The sequence below is a fragment of the Oncorhynchus gorbuscha genome, linkage group LG06, assembly GCF_021184085.1.
Source record: "Oncorhynchus gorbuscha isolate QuinsamMale2020 ecotype Even-year linkage group LG06, OgorEven_v1.0, whole genome shotgun sequence".
NCBI classification, from domain to species: Eukaryota; Metazoa; Chordata; class Actinopteri; order Salmoniformes; family Salmonidae; genus Oncorhynchus; species Oncorhynchus gorbuscha.
In genome coordinates, this window is record NC_060178.1 from 61,367,253 (window position 1) to 61,390,414 (window position 23,162).

Consider the following 23,162-nt stretch of genomic DNA (forward strand, 5'->3'; position numbering starts at 1 on the left):
GAGCATTTTAAATTGCCAGTAGGGGAAGCAGCAACTTGACCGGTCCTCCACCCTGGAGTTCCTCTTCCAGGCAGAGACCTTCAGCTCTGACTCTGAGATAGCCTCGCAGCGCGAGAACATTGAGTCTCTTTGTCATGGCCAAGGTCTCCACCTCAGCCACCTCAAGCAGTCTCGTCTATGACGAGCTCAGCCGCCTCAAGCCGAGTCTCCTCCATGATGGGCTGGTTGATCCAAGGGGGAGGCCACGGTTGCTGTCTGCTCCCTGTAAATGCAGGGCAGAATCTGCTCAAAGCACCCAGAAATTAGTGACTGGGACAGATCTGTCCGGGTTCAGTTGCAAATGAAGCTACATGACCAAATGACCTTGTTTCAGACTCTTTTTATACAGTTTCAACTGACGTCTCGATAGCATAATGACATAATAACCTTTTCCCCCTTTTTTTAGGGTGTAGATCAGCTTTAATATTGCAAATAGATTGTTGCTTCCATCAATGTAATTGTCTGCATCATTTCCAATCCCCCATTTACACTACCGTTCAAAAGTTTGAAGTCACTTAGAAATGTTCTTGTTTTCCATGAAAACATACATGAAATGAGTGTCAAAATTAATAGGAAATATAGTCAAGACGTTGACAAGGTCATAAATAATGATTCGAACTTTGCTATCGTCAAAGAATCCTCCATTTGCAGCAATTCCAGCCTTGCAGTCCTTTGGCATTCTAGTTGTCATTTTGTTGAGGTAATCTGAAGAGATTTCACCCCATGCTTCCTGAAGCACCTCCCACAAGTTGGAGTGGCTTGATGGGCACTTCTTACGTACCATACGGTCAAGTTGATCCCACAACAGCTCAATAGGGTTGAGATCCGGTGACTGTGCTGCCCATTTCGTTATAGACAGAATACCAGCTGACTGCTTCTTCCCTAAATAGTTATTTCATAGTTTGGAGCTGTGCTTTGGGTCATTGTCCTGTTGTAGGAGGAAATTGGCTCCAATTAAGCACCGTCCACAGGGTATAGCATGGCTTTGCAAAATGGAGTGATAGCCTTCCTTCTTCAAGATCCATTTTACCCTGTACATATCTCCCACTTTTCCACCACCAAAGCACCCCCAGATCATTACATTGCCATCACCATCCTTGACAGATGGCGTCAAGCACTCCTCCAGCATCTTTCCATTTTTTCTGCATCTCACAAATGTTCTTCTTTCTGATCCGTTCACCTCAAACTTAGATTCGTCTGTCCATAACATTTTTTTCCAATCTTCCTCTGTCCAGTGTCTGTGTTCTTTTGCCCATCTTATTCTTTTATTTTTATTGGCCAGTCTGAGATATGGCTTTTTCTTTGCAACTCTGCCTAGAAGGCCAGCATCCCAGAGTCGCCTCTTCACTATTGATGTTAAGACTGGTGTTTTGCGGGTACTATTTAATGAAGCTGCCAGTTGAGGACTTGTGAGGCGTCTGTTTCTCAAACTAGACACTCTGATGTACTTGTCCTCTTGCTCAGTTGTGCACCGGGGCCTCCCACTCCTCTTTCTATTCTGGTTAGAGCCAGTTTGAGCTGTTCTGTGAAAGGAGTAGTACACAGCGTTGTACGAGATCTTCAGTTTCTTGGCAATTTCTCACATGGAATAGCCATCATGTCTCAGAACAAGAATAGACTGACGAGTTTCAGAAGAAAGTTCTTTGTTTCTAGCCATTTTGAGCCTGTAATCAAACCCACAAATGCTGATGCTCCAAATACTCAACTAGTCTAAAGAAGGCCAGTTTTATTGCTTCTTTAATCAGAACAGTTTTCAGTTGTGCTAACAATTGCAAAAGTGTTTTCTAATGATCAATTAGCCTTTTAAAATTATAAACTTGCCATTGGATGTTGATAATGGGCCGCTGTACGCCTATGTAGATATTCCATTAAAAAATCAATTTCAAAAATCTGCCATTTCCAGCTACAATAGTCATTTACAACATTAACAATATCTACACTGTATTTCTGATCAATTTGATGTTATTTAATGGACAAAAAAATGTGCTTTTCTTTCAAAAACAAGGACATTTCTAAGTGACCCCAAACTTTTGAACGGTAGTGCACATTTTTTTGTAAATATATAAAATATATACAGTGCATTCGGAAAGTATTCAGACCCCCTGACTTTTTCCAAATGTTGTTTAAGTTAGCCTTATTCTAAAATGGATGAATACATTTTTTTTTTAAATCATCAATCTACACACAATACCCCATAATGACAAAGCAAAAACAGGCTGTTAGAAATATCTTATTTACATAAGTATTCAAACCTTTTGCTATGAGACTTGAAAGTGAGCTCAGGTGCATCCTGTAGCATTGAAAGTCCCTAAGAACACAGTGGCCTCCATCATTCTGAAATGGAAGAAGTTTGGAACCACCGAAGACTCTTCCTAGACCTGGCCGCCCGGCCAAACTGAACAATCAGGGGAGAAGGGCCTTCGTTAGGGACGTGATGAAGAACCCGATGATCACTCAGAGCTCTGGACTTCCTCTGTGGAGATGGGAGAACCTTCCAGAAGGACAACCATCTCTGCAGCACTCCACCAATCAGGCCTTATGCTAGAGTGGCCAGACGGAAGCCACTGCTCAGTAAAAGGCACTTGACATATATATATATATATATATATATAAAAACATTCTATTGGTTGCAAGAATTTTGTATAATCATTTAAATTGAAAAACTCAACGTTCTGAATATTTTTTACTGAAAATCTTTAAACTCACAACATTAGTTAAGCCTACATTAAAGGACACCTTTTCTTTGGTTCAACTGAACAGCGACATGGGTAACGAATAAACACACACATATATACATACACATATATATATAATTTGATTCTAAGTAGATTTATTTAATTCAGATTTACAGGGACAAAACACAAGTCAAACACCTCTTGTTACCTGAGTTGTATAAAATGAGCAAATGTATTGCAACATACTGTAAAATACTCATGCTGCAACATTACTGGTGCATGTGGGTTGAAATATGGAAATGCTAAATTCATATTACATACATATAATAACATAGTAGTACTTATCATTAGACTAGGCCCAGGTTACCTGAGAGACATGATGATAGCAACAGTGATGCAAATTTCAACCCATCCTAATATAACATCAGGGGGAATCCATGGAAGGACCATGGACGTACAGTAGAAGGCTTGCATTGTCATTTATGCAGCTTGTGTAATAGCTAGATATTCTAGAATTATAATTGCTACATAGATTTGCAACATTCATAGCATTTTTTGCTAAGCAGCTCCAGTTAGTCAGGTGTGTTGGTATTGTGCCATTATTCATACATTATTACAGTACTTGTGAGAGTCTCCCAACAGTCACTTCCACTATTTGTTCTTGAACTTCAATACACTTGTGTTCCTTCAGATTTCTCATACAGGAGAAGCTCTTCCTGCATTTGGAGCAGTTGTATGGTTTTTCCCCAGTGTGCACTTGCCGGTGAGCCTTGAGATTGTTTGCTTGGCTGAAAGTCTTCCCACACAAAAGGCAGAGAAACGGTTTCTCCCCAGTGTGCACGCGTTTGTGGCGAACAAGGTTCTGTGCAAAACTGAAGCTCTTCCCACACAGGTCACAGGTATGTGGCCTCTCTCCAGTGTGAGTGCGTAGGTGAAGATTGAGGAAACGCTGTTTGGCGAACTGCTTCTCACACATGGTGCAGCTGAATGGTTTCCCCTCAGTGTGAATGAGCCGGTGAGCATTATAGTAACTCAGGGAACTGTACCCTTGTTCACATATATCACAGGTAAACGTCTTCTTGCCTGTGTGGACCCGACGATGAGTTTTGAGATTGGTAGCGGTGTGGAAATTCTTTCCGCATTCTTCACAAGAGTGAGTTTTTTTCTCTGTGTGTGTCACCTGGTGCCTTTTCAGATAGTTTGCAGACCGGTAGCATTTTCCACACTCTAAGCAGTCATAGGGTTTGTCCCCACTGTGTATCTTCTGGTGGATCATCAGCGAACTCTTTTGGTTGAAGCTCTTTCCACATACGTCACATACAAACGTTTTCTCACCTGTGTGAATGCGCTGGTGGACTTTGAGATGACTAGCTTGAGTGAAACTCTTCTGGCATATGTCACAGGTGAACGCTTTAACACCAGAGTGAGTCTGCTGGTGTCTGCGGAGGTTAGGCGCTAAACTAAAACATTTGCCACAGATCTCACAGCTAAATGCTTTCTCACCAGTGTGAACTACGTGGTGGGTATTAAGGGCACTTTTCAGGCTGAAGCCTTTTCCGCATTGGTCACACATGTAGGGCTTCTCTCCGGTGTGGGTCCTTCGGTGAGCCTTGAGGCCACTTCTCTGGCTGAATCTATTGCCACATATGTCACAGCTGAAAGGTCGCTCTCCTTTGTGTACAGTCAGCACGTGTACATTTAAACTTCGTCTAGCTGTAAAAGACTTCCCACACGCTGTACACTTAAATGGTCTTTCTCCTGTGTGTACACCCTGGTGTACTATCATATCTCTCTGCCTGGCAAAAACCTTCCCGCACTGAGAGCACTTGAATCTCTTCTCTCCTCTGTGTACAGCTATTCTGTGAGCTTTCAGGCTACATTTGGCAGGGAAAGCCTTAGCACACAAAGTACATCTTAATACTTTCTCTTTCTCTCCTTTGAAAACCACCTGGTGTTCTTTAAGCTGGCTCTGGGTGCCAAATATCTTCCCGCAGTATGTGCACTTGAATCGCTTCTCCCTTTTGTGGACTATAACGTGGTGTACTTTGAGACTGCACTTTGCTGTAAAGCCCTTCCCACAATGCGTACACTTAAATGGCCTCTCACCTGTGTGGACAACCTGGTGGGCTTTCAGGTTACTTAGTTTACTAAAAGCCTTCCCACACTGTGCACAGCTTAAACATTTGTCTCCTTTGACAGATTTCTGGCCCTGTCTCACTGCACGCAGTCTCATTTGACGTACTGTGGGAGGCGCCATCTTAGCATCATTGGATATGTCTGTGGGCACAGCAGGCTCTAAGTCTTGGTCATCTTGGGCCTTTGCTGGTGAGAGTGGTGTAGTAATCTCCTCCCCTAAGTTGTGTTCAATAGTAGCATCCTCCCCATCCTCTGTCCTGGATTCTCCATCTGGGCAGTAGACATTCCATATTAATATCACTGCTGTTGTGCTGCAGTTTCAGCATTTCATTTAAACTTTCTAAGTTGTGAATATAAGATGTATTGCAGTCAGCTGTCTACATTCAGACTATTCTGAACGTATTGAAAGGTGACTTAATAACTGCTTACCTGTGTGCTCATGTGTGTGTCCTGTCTGGGTGTCCTGTTGCAGGGTACCCTCCTTCAACGTGATCCATTCAGCACATTCCTCCTCCGCCTCTGAAGACTAGACGTGAAATAATAAATCAGTGGAAAGTATCCTTCCCCAAACACACTCTCTCTCTGACCTCTGACCTCTAACATAGGCTAGCTACATTCCTTGAAACGCAACTCATTTGCATCCTATTCATATTCAAGATATTGGTGACCAGTGATATGGATATATGGGAGCCTACCGTGCCACTGTTGACTTCAGACAAGCGCACAAATTTAGTCAGGTCTTTTCCTTGGGTCTTCCTGTCCTCTGCATCCACCTCTCCAAGCCCTCCAGTCGACCTCAGGTCCCCATCCATCACCTGGAGATTCTCCTTCAGAACCTGATTATCTCTCTGACACACAGACACTTGCAGACGCAGAGAAGCTGTATCCTCATCTATGAGACTAATGATTTTTTGCATGGCCTCTTTGCACAATCTCTTCATGGTGGCAGACAGCTGTATATGGAGAAGACACAAAGATATGACACTGACTCTTTTCTTAACTTCTGAGCTAGCTAGTCTCAATGACAATTTTCTGACCCAAGACATGACATAATAATGTCAAACAAACAATTAAGGTTAGCTACCCATACAATTTATCCCATGTAACACACACCCGTGCCAACACAATGCAGGCTGGTTAGCTAGGCAAATGTAAACTCTGCTTGTGACCCACTTACCTCAGTCCCAGGGCCAGTGCACTGCCTCTGTGACTCGGTGTAAACGTTTTGACTCGTGCACTCGTCCAACAATTTACTTATTTCCACCACGGCTGCATTTACTAAAAGCCTCATGACGGTGGCCAGTTGATCCTTTAAACGTGACATTTTCCCTGATATTTAAAAGCCTACATTTAGACAAATATAACGTTATGATTACGCAGTAGATGCTGTCACATTGTAGTTCACTGGCTAACTATTTAATTCAACAAGATGACACCAGCATCTCGTCAACAACAATAGAAAAGTACTTCCGGGTCTTCTTCTTCTTTGATGGTGTTAACGGAAGTTGAATTCCAACGTGTTGCATTACTGCCACCTACTAGACTGGAGTACAACTTCCTTATACTTTGGTAAAAAAAACAAAAAATCAAAAAAACTATATATATATATATATATATAAAAATACCCTACCATCTAACACTAAAATCAATAAAACACCATCCTACTCCACTATTCAAATATATTTAATCCTACCTCATGCCAACCTGAAATAGATGGGACATCACCACTTAACACACCCTGTAACTCTTCTGATGTCAAGTCTTGCATACCTAAATACTTCTCTGCAGCTGCCACCACAACCTCAGTTTTCTGTGAAATACATTCCAACCCTGCAGTAAAGTTGAAAACCATTGCTATAAATGCTATAAATGCTATAAATGGTGGTCCTATAAATATTTTCCGTGCAAAATGTCCAAATTACATTAGTTTACCATGCACAAAGCGAGGTCCATTTTAGGCTGGGTTTCTGTACAGCACTTTGAGATATCAGCTGATGTACGAAGGGCTATATAAATAAATTTGATTTGATTTGATTTGATTTGATACAAAAATCGAAAGGTATAGAAGGAATTGGAACGCCGAATGCTAACCAGGCCTAATTGCCCAACATCAGTGCCCGACCTCACTAACGCTCTTGTTGCTGAATGGAAGTCCCCACAGCGATGTTCCAACATCTAGTGGAAAGCCTTCCAACAAGAGTGGAGGCTGTTATAGCATCAAAGGGGTACGAACTCCATGATTTTGGAAGGAGATGTTCGAGGAGCCGGTGTCCACATTCTTTTGGTCATGTAGTGTACATATATGAAAATTGTGCATTTCTATATTTTGTAGAAAGAAATATGAAACTAAAAAGTTCTAGCTGATGACATCATCAAAAAACGTGATTTTCAAACACAAGATTCAGTGACGTGGGAAGCAAAGCACATGCCTTCCCTCTGACTAGAAACTTGTTGCAGGTTTTGAAAATCACTGTAAAAAAACAACTTTTAATCATACCCTGTGATGTCACAGAGAATAATTTTTTAGGACCTTATTATCTATTTAACCACACATGTAGACACTGGTTTGGTGCTAAAGATAATGAATATGAATATAATGAAAAGTGGTGGAATTGCCCTTTAAATTCATGTTCAGTCTGCCAGATATTCCTTGTTATTCCCCTTTATAGCCACACAGTGGTGCTGAGTGTCAAGAGTTTACCAAGAGGAAACTGCTATGGGCTTTCTCAGGGTTGATCATTAACCTCAGTGACACACCATACTAAGATATTGTTGGTTTTGCCCCTATAGTTTAGAGTAGATTACACCAGTATTGACACAGCTGAGAAATAGTGCCTATTGTACCACTGAAGGAAAACAGTGACTATAAGGACACGGTGAACAGTCTGTAACGTTCATGATAGCAAACAGGACTGGAAGAGAAAGATAAACCAGGGGGAGTCTCTAGAGTCTAAGAATCTCTATCATGGCCAAGGAGTGATGCATCCTGGTCAGTTGACTCAAAGCTAAGAAGCTCTCCATTTCATGGTTGCATTGTACCGTGATTCAACGGTTTAGAAGCCATTTCAAAGCTTCAGAAATACCTGATTAGCATTATATAATGTAAAAAATATATTTTGTGTGTGTTAATGTGGGATGATAGAGAGGTTTTGCATTTGTATGTGTGTATTTGTATTCTTACCCTCTCCTTTGATATCATGGGAATTGCCCCTGGAACTGCTGGGTGTTAATCCTAAAAGACAGAAGACAATCATGCAGGAAACAACATTACAGTGACTCTTTAACATAATTATGAAATGGATTTTATTAGTGATGGAAAAAGTACCCAATTGTCATACTTGAGTAAAAGTAAAGATACCTTATTATAAAATGACTCAAGTAAAAGTGAGTCACCCGGTAAAATACTACTTAAGTACAAGTCTAAAAGTATTTGGTTTTAAATATACTTAAGTATGAAAGGTAAAAGTAAATGCTGTAAATCATGTCATTCTTTCTAATAAGCAAATCAGACATCACTAACTTTTACAGGTGCACAATCGAGAGCATCCTGTCGGGCTGTATCACCGCCTGGTACGGCAACTGTACCGCCCACAACCGCAGGGCTCTCCATAGTGTGGTGCGGTCTGCACAATGCATCACCGGGGGCTAACTACCTGCCCTCCAGGACACCTACAACACCCGATGTCACAGGAAGGCAAAAAAGATAATCAAGGACAATAACCTCCCACTTGCCTGTTCACCCCTCTTCCATCCATAAGGCGAGGTCAGTACAGGTGCATCAAAGCTGGGACAGAGGGATTGAAAAACAGCTTCTATCTCAAGGCCATCAGATTGTTAAACAGCCATCACTAGCACAGAGAGGCAGCTGCCTACCTACAGACTTTATATCATTGGCCACTTTAATAAATGGAACACTAGTCACTTTAATAATGCCACTTTATGTTGCATTACTTATCTCATATGTATATACTGTATACTGTGTCCTTCACTATCTATTCTATACTATCTATTGCATCTTAGCCGCCTGTCACTGATAATCCATTTATTTTATATTTATATATTCTTATCCCACTCCTTTACTAGATTGTATGTATTAGGTTTTGTTGTGGAATTGATAGATATTACCTGTTAGATACTGTTGCACTGTCGGATATAGAAGCATAAGCATTTTGCTACACTAGCAATAACATCTGCTAACCATGTGTATGTGACCAATAAAATGTGATTTTAAGACAAATTCAGTGCATGGTGATTATACAGAAACTTCCATGTAGATGTACTATTTACTGAAATGACTAGTAAAATAAGTGGAGGAGATGTATAGTGGGGAGGTCACATTTCCACTCCAACAAAGCCCTGTAGATATGTTAAATAAGTAAAGGAAGCATATGCTGTCTAGTTTTAATTGCGAAAGGAAGTAAGGCGGGTGTGACCCATCTACCACAGGGTCACATCGGGTCAAGCCTGAGGGATTGGTGGACATAAAGCCATCTATCTCCGTTCTAAAGTCTCTGTTCTGAAGATGAAAAGACTGGGACTAACTAGAGACTCCACAATTAATGTTTAAAAAAGAAGCAAGGAACAGATCACCTTCTCCTCCATGAAAACAGGCTGAAGGCCGAATGCCGAAGAAGGGCCTCATGGCTATGGCCCCTCAGCTGGCCGAGGGGCAATACACACACATACCGTCTGTGGGGACAGGGAGAAAGACAGGAGATGCTTGGAAAAGTGCAATAAGCAGGGTTAAAGGGATGTGATGCTGACTTATTGGAGAGTAGTTGACATGTACTGTATTTGATCAAAGTCTGGCTGCACTACAGATTGTCTATGTTTTCCTGACGGGGAAGAGTGGTGTGGGGTGTATTGAAAGGAACCCTTGTGGCTATGGCAAATTAGTAATATGTGATAATCACATTAATAAAAAAAGGAATTGTAGTACTGGACAAGAAAATTGCACTTCATCTTCTTATTAAGCCTTTGGAAGAACCCTACTCTCCAGTCCCCCTCGAAAGACTTCGCACATATGCTCATGGAGAAAACCCCAGAAAGTGATTTTCGAGGAATTAGGTCATGGCCCTCCCCACTCACCCGCTGGGGGGTGTGGGGAGTCAGGGAGAAGGGGGTAAGTCTGTTGTGGGTGATGGGGGGGGGTTATTTTAATTCATTTTCAGTGGAGCATGCAGATGTTCCTTGTGCTAATCGGAAATTAGTGTTAAACCACTGATAAACAGTATCAGACAGACTTACTGGCTAGATCAGCACAGAAACTACCAGAGCAAATCAAGATGTGCCTTAGACGCAGAGCTTTCTCCTCCAGCAGCATGCAACACAACGGCACTTACGTTAGCATTTATTTGATTCAGAAAATAAGCTTGCTTATAGTATGATTGTCTCCTCCTTCTTACAAACCTAACTTGACCTGATTTTTTAGAAGCATTTGATAAGCCCCTGGCGCCATGTTATGTACTGTATTATGATGCTTGTTCCATCATGGTGGTGCAATAAAAATCTTTAGAGACTTTACAAATTACGACGCCTCTTTAAAAAGACTGATCATTCGGCCATTCAGCTAAGACCATCAAAGCTGAAGCCTTTACCACACCAGGCAACCTGGGCCGAGACAGTCAGCAGCCCTGAGGTTACCTGCCTGTCACCATGTATCCACTAAAGGGCATCTTCCATTTGACCCCACGTTGTAGAATCATTGCCATGCCTCGTGATTGATAGGCTCCCCCACTGCATGAAGAAAGATCTGTTCAGAGCAGTTACACTCTGTGATAGTTCAAGAAATTGTGAAATGTACTCTAGGCATATAAATGCTGTATTATCCTGGCTGTCTTTTTACTGGTGGGCTTTTCAGCTATAAGATACTAATAATAAAGATATGATTTTTTTTTAAACTGTTTTGATTCATTCTCATTTTGGTCTGTAAATGTGATGCTGATAGCTATAGCCAAGAACTGAGAGACACATCTTTTGTTAATGTCATTGTAACACTGACAGGAATCACTGTAATCAAGTCAAGTTTCCATAATACGCAAAGCCGTTAACTTTGAATTTGGATTGGCATCTATGCGACTGAATTACATACAGAACAGTTCATCAGTCATTTAATCTATCTGGTAGAATCACCTGGTTGATAGTATAATAAGTTGTGCTGGATGGTTTGACAACATTGGTCCGCCCACCAGAGCCGAGGGTCTTGAGGGAGAACCTGTCATACTTTTTCACCCAGCGCTCCTAATACCGTACTTCAGCAGCAGCCTGATGGCAGTGGCAGCACCGTAGAGCCGGTTAATTCCAAGTTACTCCACTGTCTCCCAGTATCGCCCTGAGGGGACAGAGACAGATCGTCATCGTGGCAAAGCCATCCACTACATGCATACACATAGTTATTACTCATCAGAAATAAAGTATATCCTTCCTGTCTCTATAACCCACTTAATACGGGCACAGAGAGAAGAACAGGACATTTCCAATTATGCCAAAGCTACAGAGCTCAATGGCCGATGTCCCACCACTACATAGTTACAACAAACCTTAACAATCAACTGATAACTCTGAAGTACCTCTTCAGTTGACAACCCAAGGTAGTAAACCAAGACTGAACTTGTCGTCAACTCAGTGAATGAGTCACTCAACACTGGAGAAATGCCTGTACTGCATACTATATGACAATGTTTGCTTTCATAGCCAAGGAATATGTACTGTAGCACAACTTTGTATTTCACCCCCATCTCATGATCAAATGGTTTAGTCCACAGGTGTCAAACTCATTCCACGGAGGGCCGAGGGTCTGCAGGTTTTCGCTCCTCCCTTGTACTTGATTGATTAATGAAGGTCACTAATTAGTAAGGAACTCCCCACACCTGGTTGTCTAGGGCTTAATTGAAAGGAAAACCCCCAAACCCAAAAAACCAGCAGACATTAGGCCCTCCATGGAATGAGTTTGACACCCCTGGTTTAGACCGTGTGGAGGTTTTGACTGCTCGGCCTGAGCTTCTCTTCTTCTCCCACATTGACCATGCAGTGACGGTAGCAAAAGTGATTGCTGTCCTCGTTATGAAATGATGTACTTTACCCTGTATATGTAAAAATTACCATATACACGGATTATTTCAAGCATAACTACCAACACTATTGCGAATGGTGAACCTGAACAATCAAAATCAAATCAAATGTAAGCCCCGATCAGCATGTAGCCTACCTATATGATGAGAGTCTCTGGCGGCAGCTTACCGTTGGGCTTCTTCATTCCAGTAAAACACAATTTCGATAGCCATTCGATCAAAATAACCTAGCTAATTACGTCTGTGAGTGGAGTTAAACTACAATGCAAACGGATCCCTTTACAGGACTGCTACTGGCTTGTCCTACTGAGACTCAGCATTACCTCCACCTGGCACAAGAAAAAGTGTGAGAAACAAGTATTACCTCCTCCAATGGGATGTCTAATTTGCCCATGGAAGTTGGGTTAGTGGTCCTCTGGGCCACAAACATATGTTGGACAGAGGGGCAGTTCTTCACTGCTGCATCTCCCCTCACACCTCGGTTGCACATGATCACAGCTTTACACTGGGCTGCAGATGGGGGACACGGTCAGAGATCTGAGACCGTGCTGACATCCCTATACAGTCCAATTGAGAATATGAAGCACTTTGAGAAAATGCAAGAAGCTGATAACAATTGGCCGAATTGCTGTTATCTATTGGTTCTGTTTGAGGTATATACTGTACATGTTATAAATGTTTGACGTGACATGTTGCTCCTAGGTGTCTGTCCAATCCTTCAGTCCGTTTCCTAATCTGCAGGCCTTCGTAATTGGCCTGGTTTCTGTCTGACCGCAAAATTCAGCTTGAAATTGAACAAACCCTTGTTTGAAGCATTTGAGTTCAACAGGACCGTTTCCCACTGGAGTTAATTTTGGAAAAAAAGGGGAAGAGACTCACAATGACTGGCGTATCCCAGCTACAACGGCCAATGAACATGTTCTATGCACAATGACTCACCTGGAAGTGCTGAGAACCTCGAAGACTGTTTAAACATCAGTCATTTATCCTGTGCCTTTGAACAGAACATCTGAAATGACTGTAAACTCTCAACATGATGAAGCTTTATTTAAAGGCACAAAGCTTATATATTGGATCCCGATTTCTATGATTACAGTCTCTAAAATCTCAAAATGTTGAATAGCTGCAGGCATGCACAATTGAAATGCCCTTTATTGCCCTTGTGCTCAGTCAACCATTCAAATGTTATGTTTGGGCTTATGGAGGCAGCAACTGTATACAAAACACAAACGTCCTTGAAATGCATTCTCGGGTTACCAACTGGACCATGAGATCTCGTGACATGCCCAAGGTTTCTAGCTAGAATGACAGCCTGCCCCAACCATTATGGTTGAACAGTGTTGGCAACCTTGGCTAGTGTGACTTGACCCCTAACATTTGTAAAAGCCTAAATTAAGAGTTCATCTCCGTCAAACATGAGTCCAGGCCCAGTATCACTCACCATCTTGAATCCTCCCAGCCAGGGCCTCTGAGCTGAACATAGCTAACACTACCGCGTCTACAGCACCAATACGAGCACACGTAAGCATGGCAGCCACGGCGATGGGCTACACTGGCATATAGATGGCCAACCGGTCACCCTTGTTGACCACATGCCTCTTCAGGGTGTTGGCTAAGCGGCAGGTAGTCTCAAGTAGCTCCTTTTAGAACAATCGTATCAAGGTCAGACTAAAGTTATTACTTGGAGCAGCAGTTACCTCAACTGTTGTTGCATGTGTACGTTATTAAAAGCATGAGTACTGTATTGATTCCGTCAAACACTATCTGACGTGTCGAAAACGAATGGGTGGATTTTGGGGTACAACACAGTATGAAAGTGTTTTGTTATAAGGTCTTTGAGTACTACTTTGAATCCCCACTCCTTGCAAGCCATATAGGAAGATTTATATTAGTGACTTTGTGGCTTCTTTGAGGCACTGCCATTCACTGGCATGTGTGAGATATTTACAAATGAACATTGGAGATTCTCAATTAATCATCTTCAGGTGCACTGAAATGTTCCACATTTTGTTACATTACAGACTTATTCTAAAATTGAATAATAATTATTTTTCCCCCTCATCAATCTACATACAGTACCTCATAATGACAAAGTGAAAACAGGTTTTTAGAAATGTTTGCAAATTTATAGAAAATGAAATAAAAATACTTGAAATAGAGCTCAGGTGTATCCTGTTTCCATTGATCATACTTGAGATGTTTCTACAAATTGGAGTCCACCTGTTGATTGGACATGATTTGGAAAGGCACACACCTTTCTATATGAGGTCCCCCAGTTGACAGTGCATGTCAGTGCAAAAACTAAGCCATGAGATTGAAGGGATTGTCTGTAGAGCTCCAAGACAGGATTGTGTCGAGGCACAGATCTGGGGAAGGGTACCAAAACATTTCTGCAGCATTAAAGGTCCCCAAGAATACAGTGGCCTGAATGCCAAGCGTCAGGTCTGGAGGAAACCAGGCACCATGCCTAGGGTGAAGCATGGTGGTGGTAGCATCATGCTGTGGGGATGTTTTTCTGCTGCAGGGACTGGGAGACTAGTCAGGATCGAGGGAAAGACGAATGGAGTAAAGTACTAAGAGATCATTGATGAAAACCTGCTCCAGAGTGCTCAGGGCCTCAGACTGGTGTGAGGGTTCCCCTTCCAACAGGATAACAACCCTAAGCACACAGCCAAGACAAGGCAGAAGTGGCTTCGGTACAATTCTCAATGTTTCTTGAGTGGCCCAGCCAGAGCCCGGACTTGAACACAATCAAACATCTCTGGAGAGACCTGAAAATAGCTGTGCAGCGACACTCCCCATCCAACCTGACAGAGTTTGAGAGGATCTGCAGAGAGGAATGAGAGACACTCCACAAATACATGTGTGTCAAGCTTGTAGCATCATTCCCAAGAAGACTTGCGGCTGTAATTGCTGCCAAAGGTGCTTCAACAAAGTACTAAGTAAAGGGTCTGAATACTTATGTAAATGTGATATTTCAGTTGTTTTTATATATATGTGCAAACATTTCTAAAAACTTGTTTTTGCTTTTGCTTTGCTACTACAAGTTGTAGAAACATCTCAAGGGTGATCATTGGAAACAGGATGCACCTGAGCTCAATTTCAAGTCTCATAGCAAAGGATCTGAATAATTATGTAAATAAGGTATTTCTGTTTTTTATTTTGAATACATTTTGTTTTTGTTTTGTCATTATGGGGTATTGGTGGTAGCTTGATGAGATTTATTTATTTATTTAATGCATTTTAGAATAAGGCTGTAACGTAACAAAATGTGGAAAAAGTCAGGAAGTCTGAATATTTTCCGAATGCACTGTATATACTGAACAAAAATATCCTACGATGTAACGTACAGAGGAAAGTTAGTTACAGGTATCTTAGCCTATGACAAGCAGCCAACTGTATTTTACATTATTTTCATTTTTATATTTTTGCTGCAACAGTGAAATTCTGCAAATAAGTTTTGGGGTGCAATTTCTGACTCAGCTGGGGCAACATTCCATTTCACTTTTAATAATTTACATGTCCTATAAAGTAGATTGTGATATTTAGAAGACATATCAAAACTTAGATTAATAAAACGATGTTTGTGTTAAATATTTAATGATTAACCTATTGATTTCCTTTTCTATAGCCTAATGTGTGGTAATACATTTTAATTTGAATTGTTCATCAGCGTCATCTCGTGTAGGCCCTTAATTAAATAAGTTAAACACTTCAATTAAAACTCTAAATGGGCTGCTACTCTGTTATTACATGTATTCTCATATTCAGGAAAAGTGCTGCCTCCTAGAGGACCATAAAGAAGGGTGAAATTATATTCTCATTTAATGACATCTCAATCCCATCATCTGGATTAGTGGAAAACAAAATGCAATCGTTTCAATATAACCTGCAAACACATTCCAACACTTTGTTCAACAACAATTAACCCTTCACTGTGTGATACAATTAGACCTTTTTTCCCCCCTCAAATCCCGAGTTGAAACTTTACATTATATTGGGTTTGTCAATGGGCATAATGTCTAAAATAGCCTAATAGAGGCCTATTATGCCGAGGACAGTAATTTCCAACCCTTGCTTGAACAGTATAAATTGGTAATTTTAACATAAATCAATTCTTAATCAACACACTGAATATCCACTGAAAAAGCTTTAGGCCCATAACCTCCTAATAAATTATGTATATATAAAAAAAAACATTTGAAAAAATAATAATAATAAAAAATAAAAATAAAAAAAAAATTATATATATATATATATATATGCTAGTGAATTATGCACCATAAAATATTAATGTTCATGAACTGAGTCAAACAAACATTTGGTAGGCAGTTCCTGCTTGACAAAACAACAACAGATATTATTACGTTCTTTAAACGAACACTATTTTCCATTAAGAGACAATTCCAACAAACGGCCAGATTATTTGCTCTGTTAATCTATAATGCTCTAAAGTAGTACCATCATATAATTGTTGTGTAGTTTGGGGGAGGGGATGGAAAGGTATGAAAGTGTCTCATAGATTTGTGGGATAAATTCTGATTGGTGACATTTTTACAACCCTCCTTCTTAAAACGGCCTCTGTCTGAAGTGTCTCTAGGTCTTCCCTCCAACCCTAATCTAACACACCTGATTCGAATGATTAGCTGGTTGATAAAAATTTATCAGCTTCGTTACAACTTGGGTTGGAGTGGAAACTTACAGGCTCTCTGGGAACAGGGTTGGAGTGGAAACCTACAGGCTCTCCAGGAACAGGGTTGGAGTGGAAACCTACAGGCTCTCCGGGAACAGGGTTGGAGTGGAAACTTACAGGCTCTCCGGGAACAGGGTTGGAGTGGAAACCTACAGACTCTCCAGGAACAGGGTTGGAGTGGAAACCTACAGGCTCTCCGGGAACAGGGTTGGAGTGGAAACTTACAGGCTCTCCGGGAACAGGGTTGGAGTGGAAACCTACAGGCTCTCCAGGAACAGGGTTGGAGTGGAAACCTACAGGCTCTCCGGGAACAGGGTTGGAGTGGAAAATTACAGGCTCTCCAGGAACAGGGTTGGAGTGGAAACCTACAGGCTCTCCAGGAACAGGGTTGGAGTGGAAACCTACAGGCTCTCCAGGAACAGGGTTGGAGTGGAAACCTACAGGCTCTCCAGGAACAGGGTTGGAGCGGAAACCTACAGGCTCTCCAGGAACAGGGTTGGAGAACCCTGGATAATCTCTTTGTGTTTTTTTCCCCCTGCTTCTAATCTGTTTGTTCAATACATGAGAAAAGCAATCACTCACATAATGTGACCTACGGTTGGTTCACTGAGCATTATCAATAGTTTAATACTAACGCAATGATGGCAATTGTATTCAGCCTGTGCAGTTTATTATAAGTATTGTTTTTGTATGTTAGCTAAGATTGGGAGGTATTCTAGATTGATGAGGCTGTGGAGATAAACATAACGATACAAAATAATAATGTGTTTTTTATAGTAACACCCTTGCCTTTTGTGAACTAACACTTGACTTTTTCGTACGATCACTGACTTTGCTGGTATATTTTATTGAGGAAAAAATGTTATTACTATGACTGAGATACGGGGTTGTCTCAACTTGTCATGCAGGTGAAAGAGGACCCAAAAGCGACTTAACAGAAACAGAGTTTATTTAAGTCCAAACAGGGAATAACAGAAATCCTCTAGTCTGTAGAGGGGAAATAACTGGAGAAGCGGCCACAGACTGCAGGTCGCTTCGGGTAGGCGCAGGCCGTAGTTGACAGAGACACCTGCTCACACGCAGCATCTGATGAAGGCAAAAAACACGACAGGACAGGGCGATACACAATCACAGCAAAAACACGACAGGACAGGGCGAAACGCAATCACAGCATGGTGAATACTAAACAAGGAACCGACGGGACAGGAACGGAACACAAAGGAATAAATAGGGACTCTAATCAGGGAAAGGATCGGGAACAGGTGTGGGAAGACTAAATGATGATTAGGGGAATAGGAACAGCTGGGAGCAGGAACGGAACGATAGAGAGAAGAGAGAGCGAGAGAGTGAGAGAGGGAGGGGGAGAGAGAGGGATAGAAGGAGGGAAAGAACCAAATAAGACCAGCAGAGGGAAACGAATAGAATGGGGAGCACAGGGACAAGACATGATAATAAATGACAAACATGACAGTACCCCCACTCACCGAGCGCCTCCTGGCGCACTCGAGGAGGAATCCTGGCGGCAACGGAGGAAATCATCGATGAGTGAACGGTCCAGCACGTCCCGAGACGGAACCCAACTCCTCTCCTCAGGACCGTAACCCTCCCAATCCACTAAGTATTGGTGACCCCGTCCCGAGAACGCATGTCCATGATCTTATGTACCTTGTAAATAGGTGCGCTCTCGACAAGGACGGGAGGGGGGAGGGAAGACGAACGGGGTGCGAAGAAAGGGCTTAACACAGGAGACATGGAAGACAGGATGGACGCGACGAAGATGTCGCGGAAGAAGCAGTCGCACAGCGACAGGATTGACGACCTGGGAGACACGGAACGGACCAATGAACCGCGGAGTCAACTTACGAGAAGCTGTCGTAAGAGGAAGGTTGCGAGTGGAAAGCCACACTCTCTGGCCGCAACAATACCTTGGACTCTTAATCCTGCGTTTATTGGCGGCTCTCACCGTCTGTGCCCTGTAACGGCAAAGTGCAGACCTCACCCTCCTCCAGGTGCGCTCACAACGTTGGACAAACGCTTGAGCTGAGGGAACGCTGGACTCGGCAAGCTGGGATGAGAACAGAGGAGGCTGGTAACCCAGACTACTCTGAAACGGAGATAACCCGGTAGCAGACGAAGGAAGCGAATTGTGAGCGTATTCTGCCCAGGGGAGCTGTTCTGCCCAAGACGCAGGGTTTCTGAAAGAAAGGCTGCGTAGTATGCGACCAATCGTCTGATTGGCCCTCTCTGCTTGACCGTTAGACTGGGGATGAAACCCGGAAGAGAGACTGACGGACGCACCAATCAAACGACAGAACTCCCTCCAAAACTGTGACGTGAATTGCGGGCCTCTGTCTGAAACGGCGTCTAACGGGAGGCCATGAATTCTGAATACATTCTCAATAATGATTTGTGCCGTCTCCTTAGCGGAAGGAAGTTTAGCGAGGGGAATGAAATGTGCCGCCTTAGAGAACCTATCGACAACCGTCAGAATCACAGTCTTCCCCGCAGACAAAGGCAGACCGGTAATGAAGTCTAAGGCAATGTGAGACCATGGTCGAGAAGGAATGGGGAGCGGTCTGAGACGACCGGCAGGAGGAGAGTTACCCGACTTAGTCTGCGCGCAGTCCGAACAAGCAGCTACGAAACGGCGCGTGTCACGCTCCTGAGTCGGCCACCAAAAGCGCTGGCGAATAGACGCAAGAGTGCCTCGAACACCGGGATGACCAGCTAACTTGGCAGAGTGAGCCCACTGAAGAACAGCCAGACGAGTGGAAACAGGAACGAAAAGGAGGTTACTAGGACAAGCGCGCGGCGACGCAGTGTGCGTGAGTGCTTGCTTAACCTGTCTTTCAATTCCCCAGACTGTTAACCCGACAACACGCCCATAAGGAAGAATCCCCTCGGGATCAGTAGAAGCCACAGAAGAACTAAACAGACGGGATAAGGCATCAGGCTTGGTGTTCTTGCTACCCGGACGGTAAGAAATCACAAACTCGAAACGAGCGAAAAACAACGCCCAACGAGCTTGACGGGCATTAAGTCGTTTGGCAGAACGGATGTACTCAAGGTTCTTATGGTCTGTCCAAACGACAAAAGGAACGGTCGCCCCCTCCAACCACTGTCGCCATTCGCCTAGGGCTAAGCGGATGGCGAGCAGTTCACGGTTACCCACATCATAGTTGCGCTCAGATGGCGACAGGCGATGAGAAAAATAAGCGCAAGGATGAACCTTATCGTCAGACTGGAAGCGCTGGGATAGAATGGCTCCCACGCCTACCTCTGAAGCGTCAACCTCGACAATGAATTGTCTAGTGACGTCAGGAGTAACGAGGATAGGAGCGGACGTAAAACGTTCTTTTAGAAGATCAAAAGCTCCCTGGGCGGAACCGGACCACTTAAAACACGTCTTGACAGAAGTAAGAGCTGTGAGAGGGGCAGCAACTTGACCGAAATTACGAATGAAACGCCGATAGAAATTAGCGAAACCTAAAAAGCGCTGCAACTCGACACGTGACCTTGGAACGGGCCAATCACTGACAGCTTGGACCTTAGCGGAATCCATCTGAATGCCTTCAGCGGAAATAACGGAACCGAGAAAAGTAACGGAGGAGACATGAAAAGAGCACTTCTCAGCCTTTACGTAGAGACAATTCTCTAAAAGGCGCTGTAGAACACGTCGAACGTGCTGAACATGAATCTCGAGTGACGGAGAAAAAATCAGGATATCGTCAAGATAGACAAAAACAAAAATGTTCAGCATGTCTCTCAGAACATCATTAACTAATGCCTGAAAAACAGCTGGCGCATTGGCGAGACCGAACGGCAGAACCCGGTACTCAAAATGCCCTAACGGAGTGTTAAACGCCGTTTTCCACTCGTCCCCCTCTCTGATGCGCACGAGATGGTAAGCGTTACGAAGGTCCAACTTAGTAAAGCACCTGGCTCCCTGCAGAATCTCGAAGGCTGATGACATAAGGGGAAGCGGATAACGATTCTTAACCGTTATGTCATTCAGCCCTCGATAATCCACGCAGGGGCGCAGAGTACCGTCCTTCTTCTTAACAAAAAGAACCCCGCCCCGGCCGGAGAAGAAGAAGGCACTATGGTACCGGCGTCAAGAGACACAGACAAATAATCCTCGAGAGCCTTACGTTCGGGAGCCGACAGAGAGTATAGTCTACCTCGAGGAGGAGTGGTCCCCGGAAGGAGATCAATACTACAATCATACGACCGGTGAGGAGGAAGGGAGTTGGCTCGGGACCGACTGAAGACCGTGCGCAGATCATGATATTCCTCCGGCACTCCTGTCAAATCGCCAGGTTCCTCCTGAGAAGTAGGGACAGAAGAAACGGGAGGGATGGCAGACATTAAACACTTCACATGACAAGAAACGTTCCAGGATAGGATAGAATTACTAGACCAATTAATAGAAGGATTATGACATACTAGCCAGGGATGACCCAAAACAACAGGTGTAAACGGTGAACGAAAAATCAAAAAAGAAATAGTCTCACTGTGGTTACCAGATACTGTGAGGGTTAAAGGTAGTGTCTCAAATCTGATACTGGGAAGATGACTACCATCTAAGGCGAACATGGGCGTAGGCTTATCTAACTCTCTGAAAGGAATGTCATGTTTCCGAACCCATGCTTCGTCCATGAAACAACCCTCAGCCCCAGAGTCTATCAAGGCACTACATGTAGCACCCGAACCGGTCCAGCGTAGATGGACCGACAAAGTAGTACAGGATTTTGATGGAGAGACTTGAGTAGTTGCGCTCACCTGTAGCCCTCCGCTTACAGATGAGCTCTGGCTTTTACTGGACATGAATTAACAAAATGTCCAGCAACTCCGCAATAGAGGCACAGGCGGTTGGTGATCCTCCGTTCCCTCTCCTTAGTCGAGATGCGAATCCCTCCCAGCTGCATGGGCTCAGACTCTGAGCCAGAGGAGGGAGATGGTTGCGATGCGGAGCAGGGAAACACCGTTGATGCGAGCTCTCTTCCACGAGCCCGGTGACGAAGATCTACCCGTCGTTCTATGCGGATGGCGAGAGCAATCAAAGAGTCCACATCTGAAGGAACCTCCCGGGAGAGAATCTCATCCTTAACCACTGCGTGGAGTCCCTCCAGAAAACGAGCGAGCAGCGCCGGCTCGTTCCACTCACTAGAGGCAGCAAGAGTGCGAAACTCAATAGAATAATCCGTTATGGACCGTTCACCTTGGCATAAGGAAGCCAGGGCCCTAGAAGCCTCCCTACCAAAAACTGAACGGTCAAAAACCCGAATCATCTCCTCTTTAAAGTTCTGGAACTTGTTAGAGCAATCAGCCCTTGCCTCCCAGATAGCTGTGCCCCATTCTCGAGCCCGGCCAGTAAGGAGTGAAATGACGTAAGCAACCCGAGCTCTCTCTCTAGAGTATGTGTTGGGTTGGAGAGAGAACACAATCTCACACTGCGTGAGAAAGGAGCGGCACTCAGTGGGCTGCCCGGAGTAGCAAGGTGGGTTATTAACCCTAGGTTCTGGAGGCTCGGCAGGCCAGGAAGTAACAGGTGGCACGAGACGTAGACTCTGGAACTGTCCAGAGAGGTCGGAAACCTGAGCGGCCAGGTTCTCCACGGCATGGCGAGCAGCAGACAATTCCTGCTCGTGTCTGCCGAGCATGGCTCCTTGGATCTCGACGGCAGTGTAACGAGCGTCTGAAGTCGCTGGGTCCATTCCTTGGTCGGTTCCTTCTGTCATGCAGGTGAAAGAGGACCCAAAAGCGACTTAACAGAAACAGAGTTTATTTAAGTCCAAACAGGGAATAACAGAAATCCTCTAGTCTGTAGAGGGAAATAACTGGAGAAGCGGCCACAGACTGCAGGTCGCTTCGGGTAGGCGCAGGCCGTAGTTGACAGAGACACCTGCTCACACGCAGCATCTGATGAAGGCAAAAACACGACAGGACAGGGCGATACACAATCACAGCAAAAACACGACAGGACAGGGCGAAACGCAATCACAGCATGGTGAATACTAAACAAGGAACCGACGGGACAGGAACGGAACACAAAGGAATAAATAGGGACTCTAATCAGGGGAAAGGATCGGGAACAGGTGTGGGAAGACTAAATGATGATTAGGGGAATAGGAACAGCTGGGAGCAGGAACGGAACGATAGAGAGAAGAGAGAGCGAGAGAGTGAGAGAGGGAGGGGGAGAGAGAGGGATAGAAGGAGGGAAAGAACCAAATAAGACCAGCAGAGGGAAACGAATAGAATGGGGAGCACAGGGACAAGACATGATAATAAATGACAAACATGACACAACTAGCTAAAATGAACGCTCTGGATGAATTACTAATATGTAAATGTAAATGATGTTGAATTAAACATTTTATTCTGCTTGTTGGATTGTACACAGAAACAGATACACAGTCTGGTTATGCATATCTACAACACTAATTCCAAGAGAACCTTGTTTACAAGCTTTACTGAAAAAGCTTTAGGCCCATAACCTCCTAATAAATTATGTATATATAAAAAAACATTTGAAAAAAAATAATAATA

At 43.6% G+C, this 23,162-nt stretch overlaps 1 protein-coding gene across 1 annotated transcript; it reads right to left on the reverse strand.

The window, feature by feature from the left end:
• Positions 1–2,848: 2,848 nt before the first annotated feature.
• On the reverse strand, positions 2,849–6,308 carry LOC124037202 (oocyte zinc finger protein XlCOF6-like). The gene is made up of 4 exons (XM_046351871.1): positions 6,028–6,308; positions 5,546–5,803; positions 5,280–5,376; positions 2,849–5,120 (listed from the first exon to the last, which is right to left on the reverse strand). The coding sequence occupies exons 1-4, from the start codon at positions 6,172–6,174 to the stop codon at positions 3,328–3,330; spliced, it is 2,295 nt and encodes a 764-aa protein (XP_046207827.1). The 5' UTR covers positions 6,175–6,308; the 3' UTR covers positions 2,849–3,327.
• Positions 6,309–23,162: the final 16,854 nt, after the last annotated feature.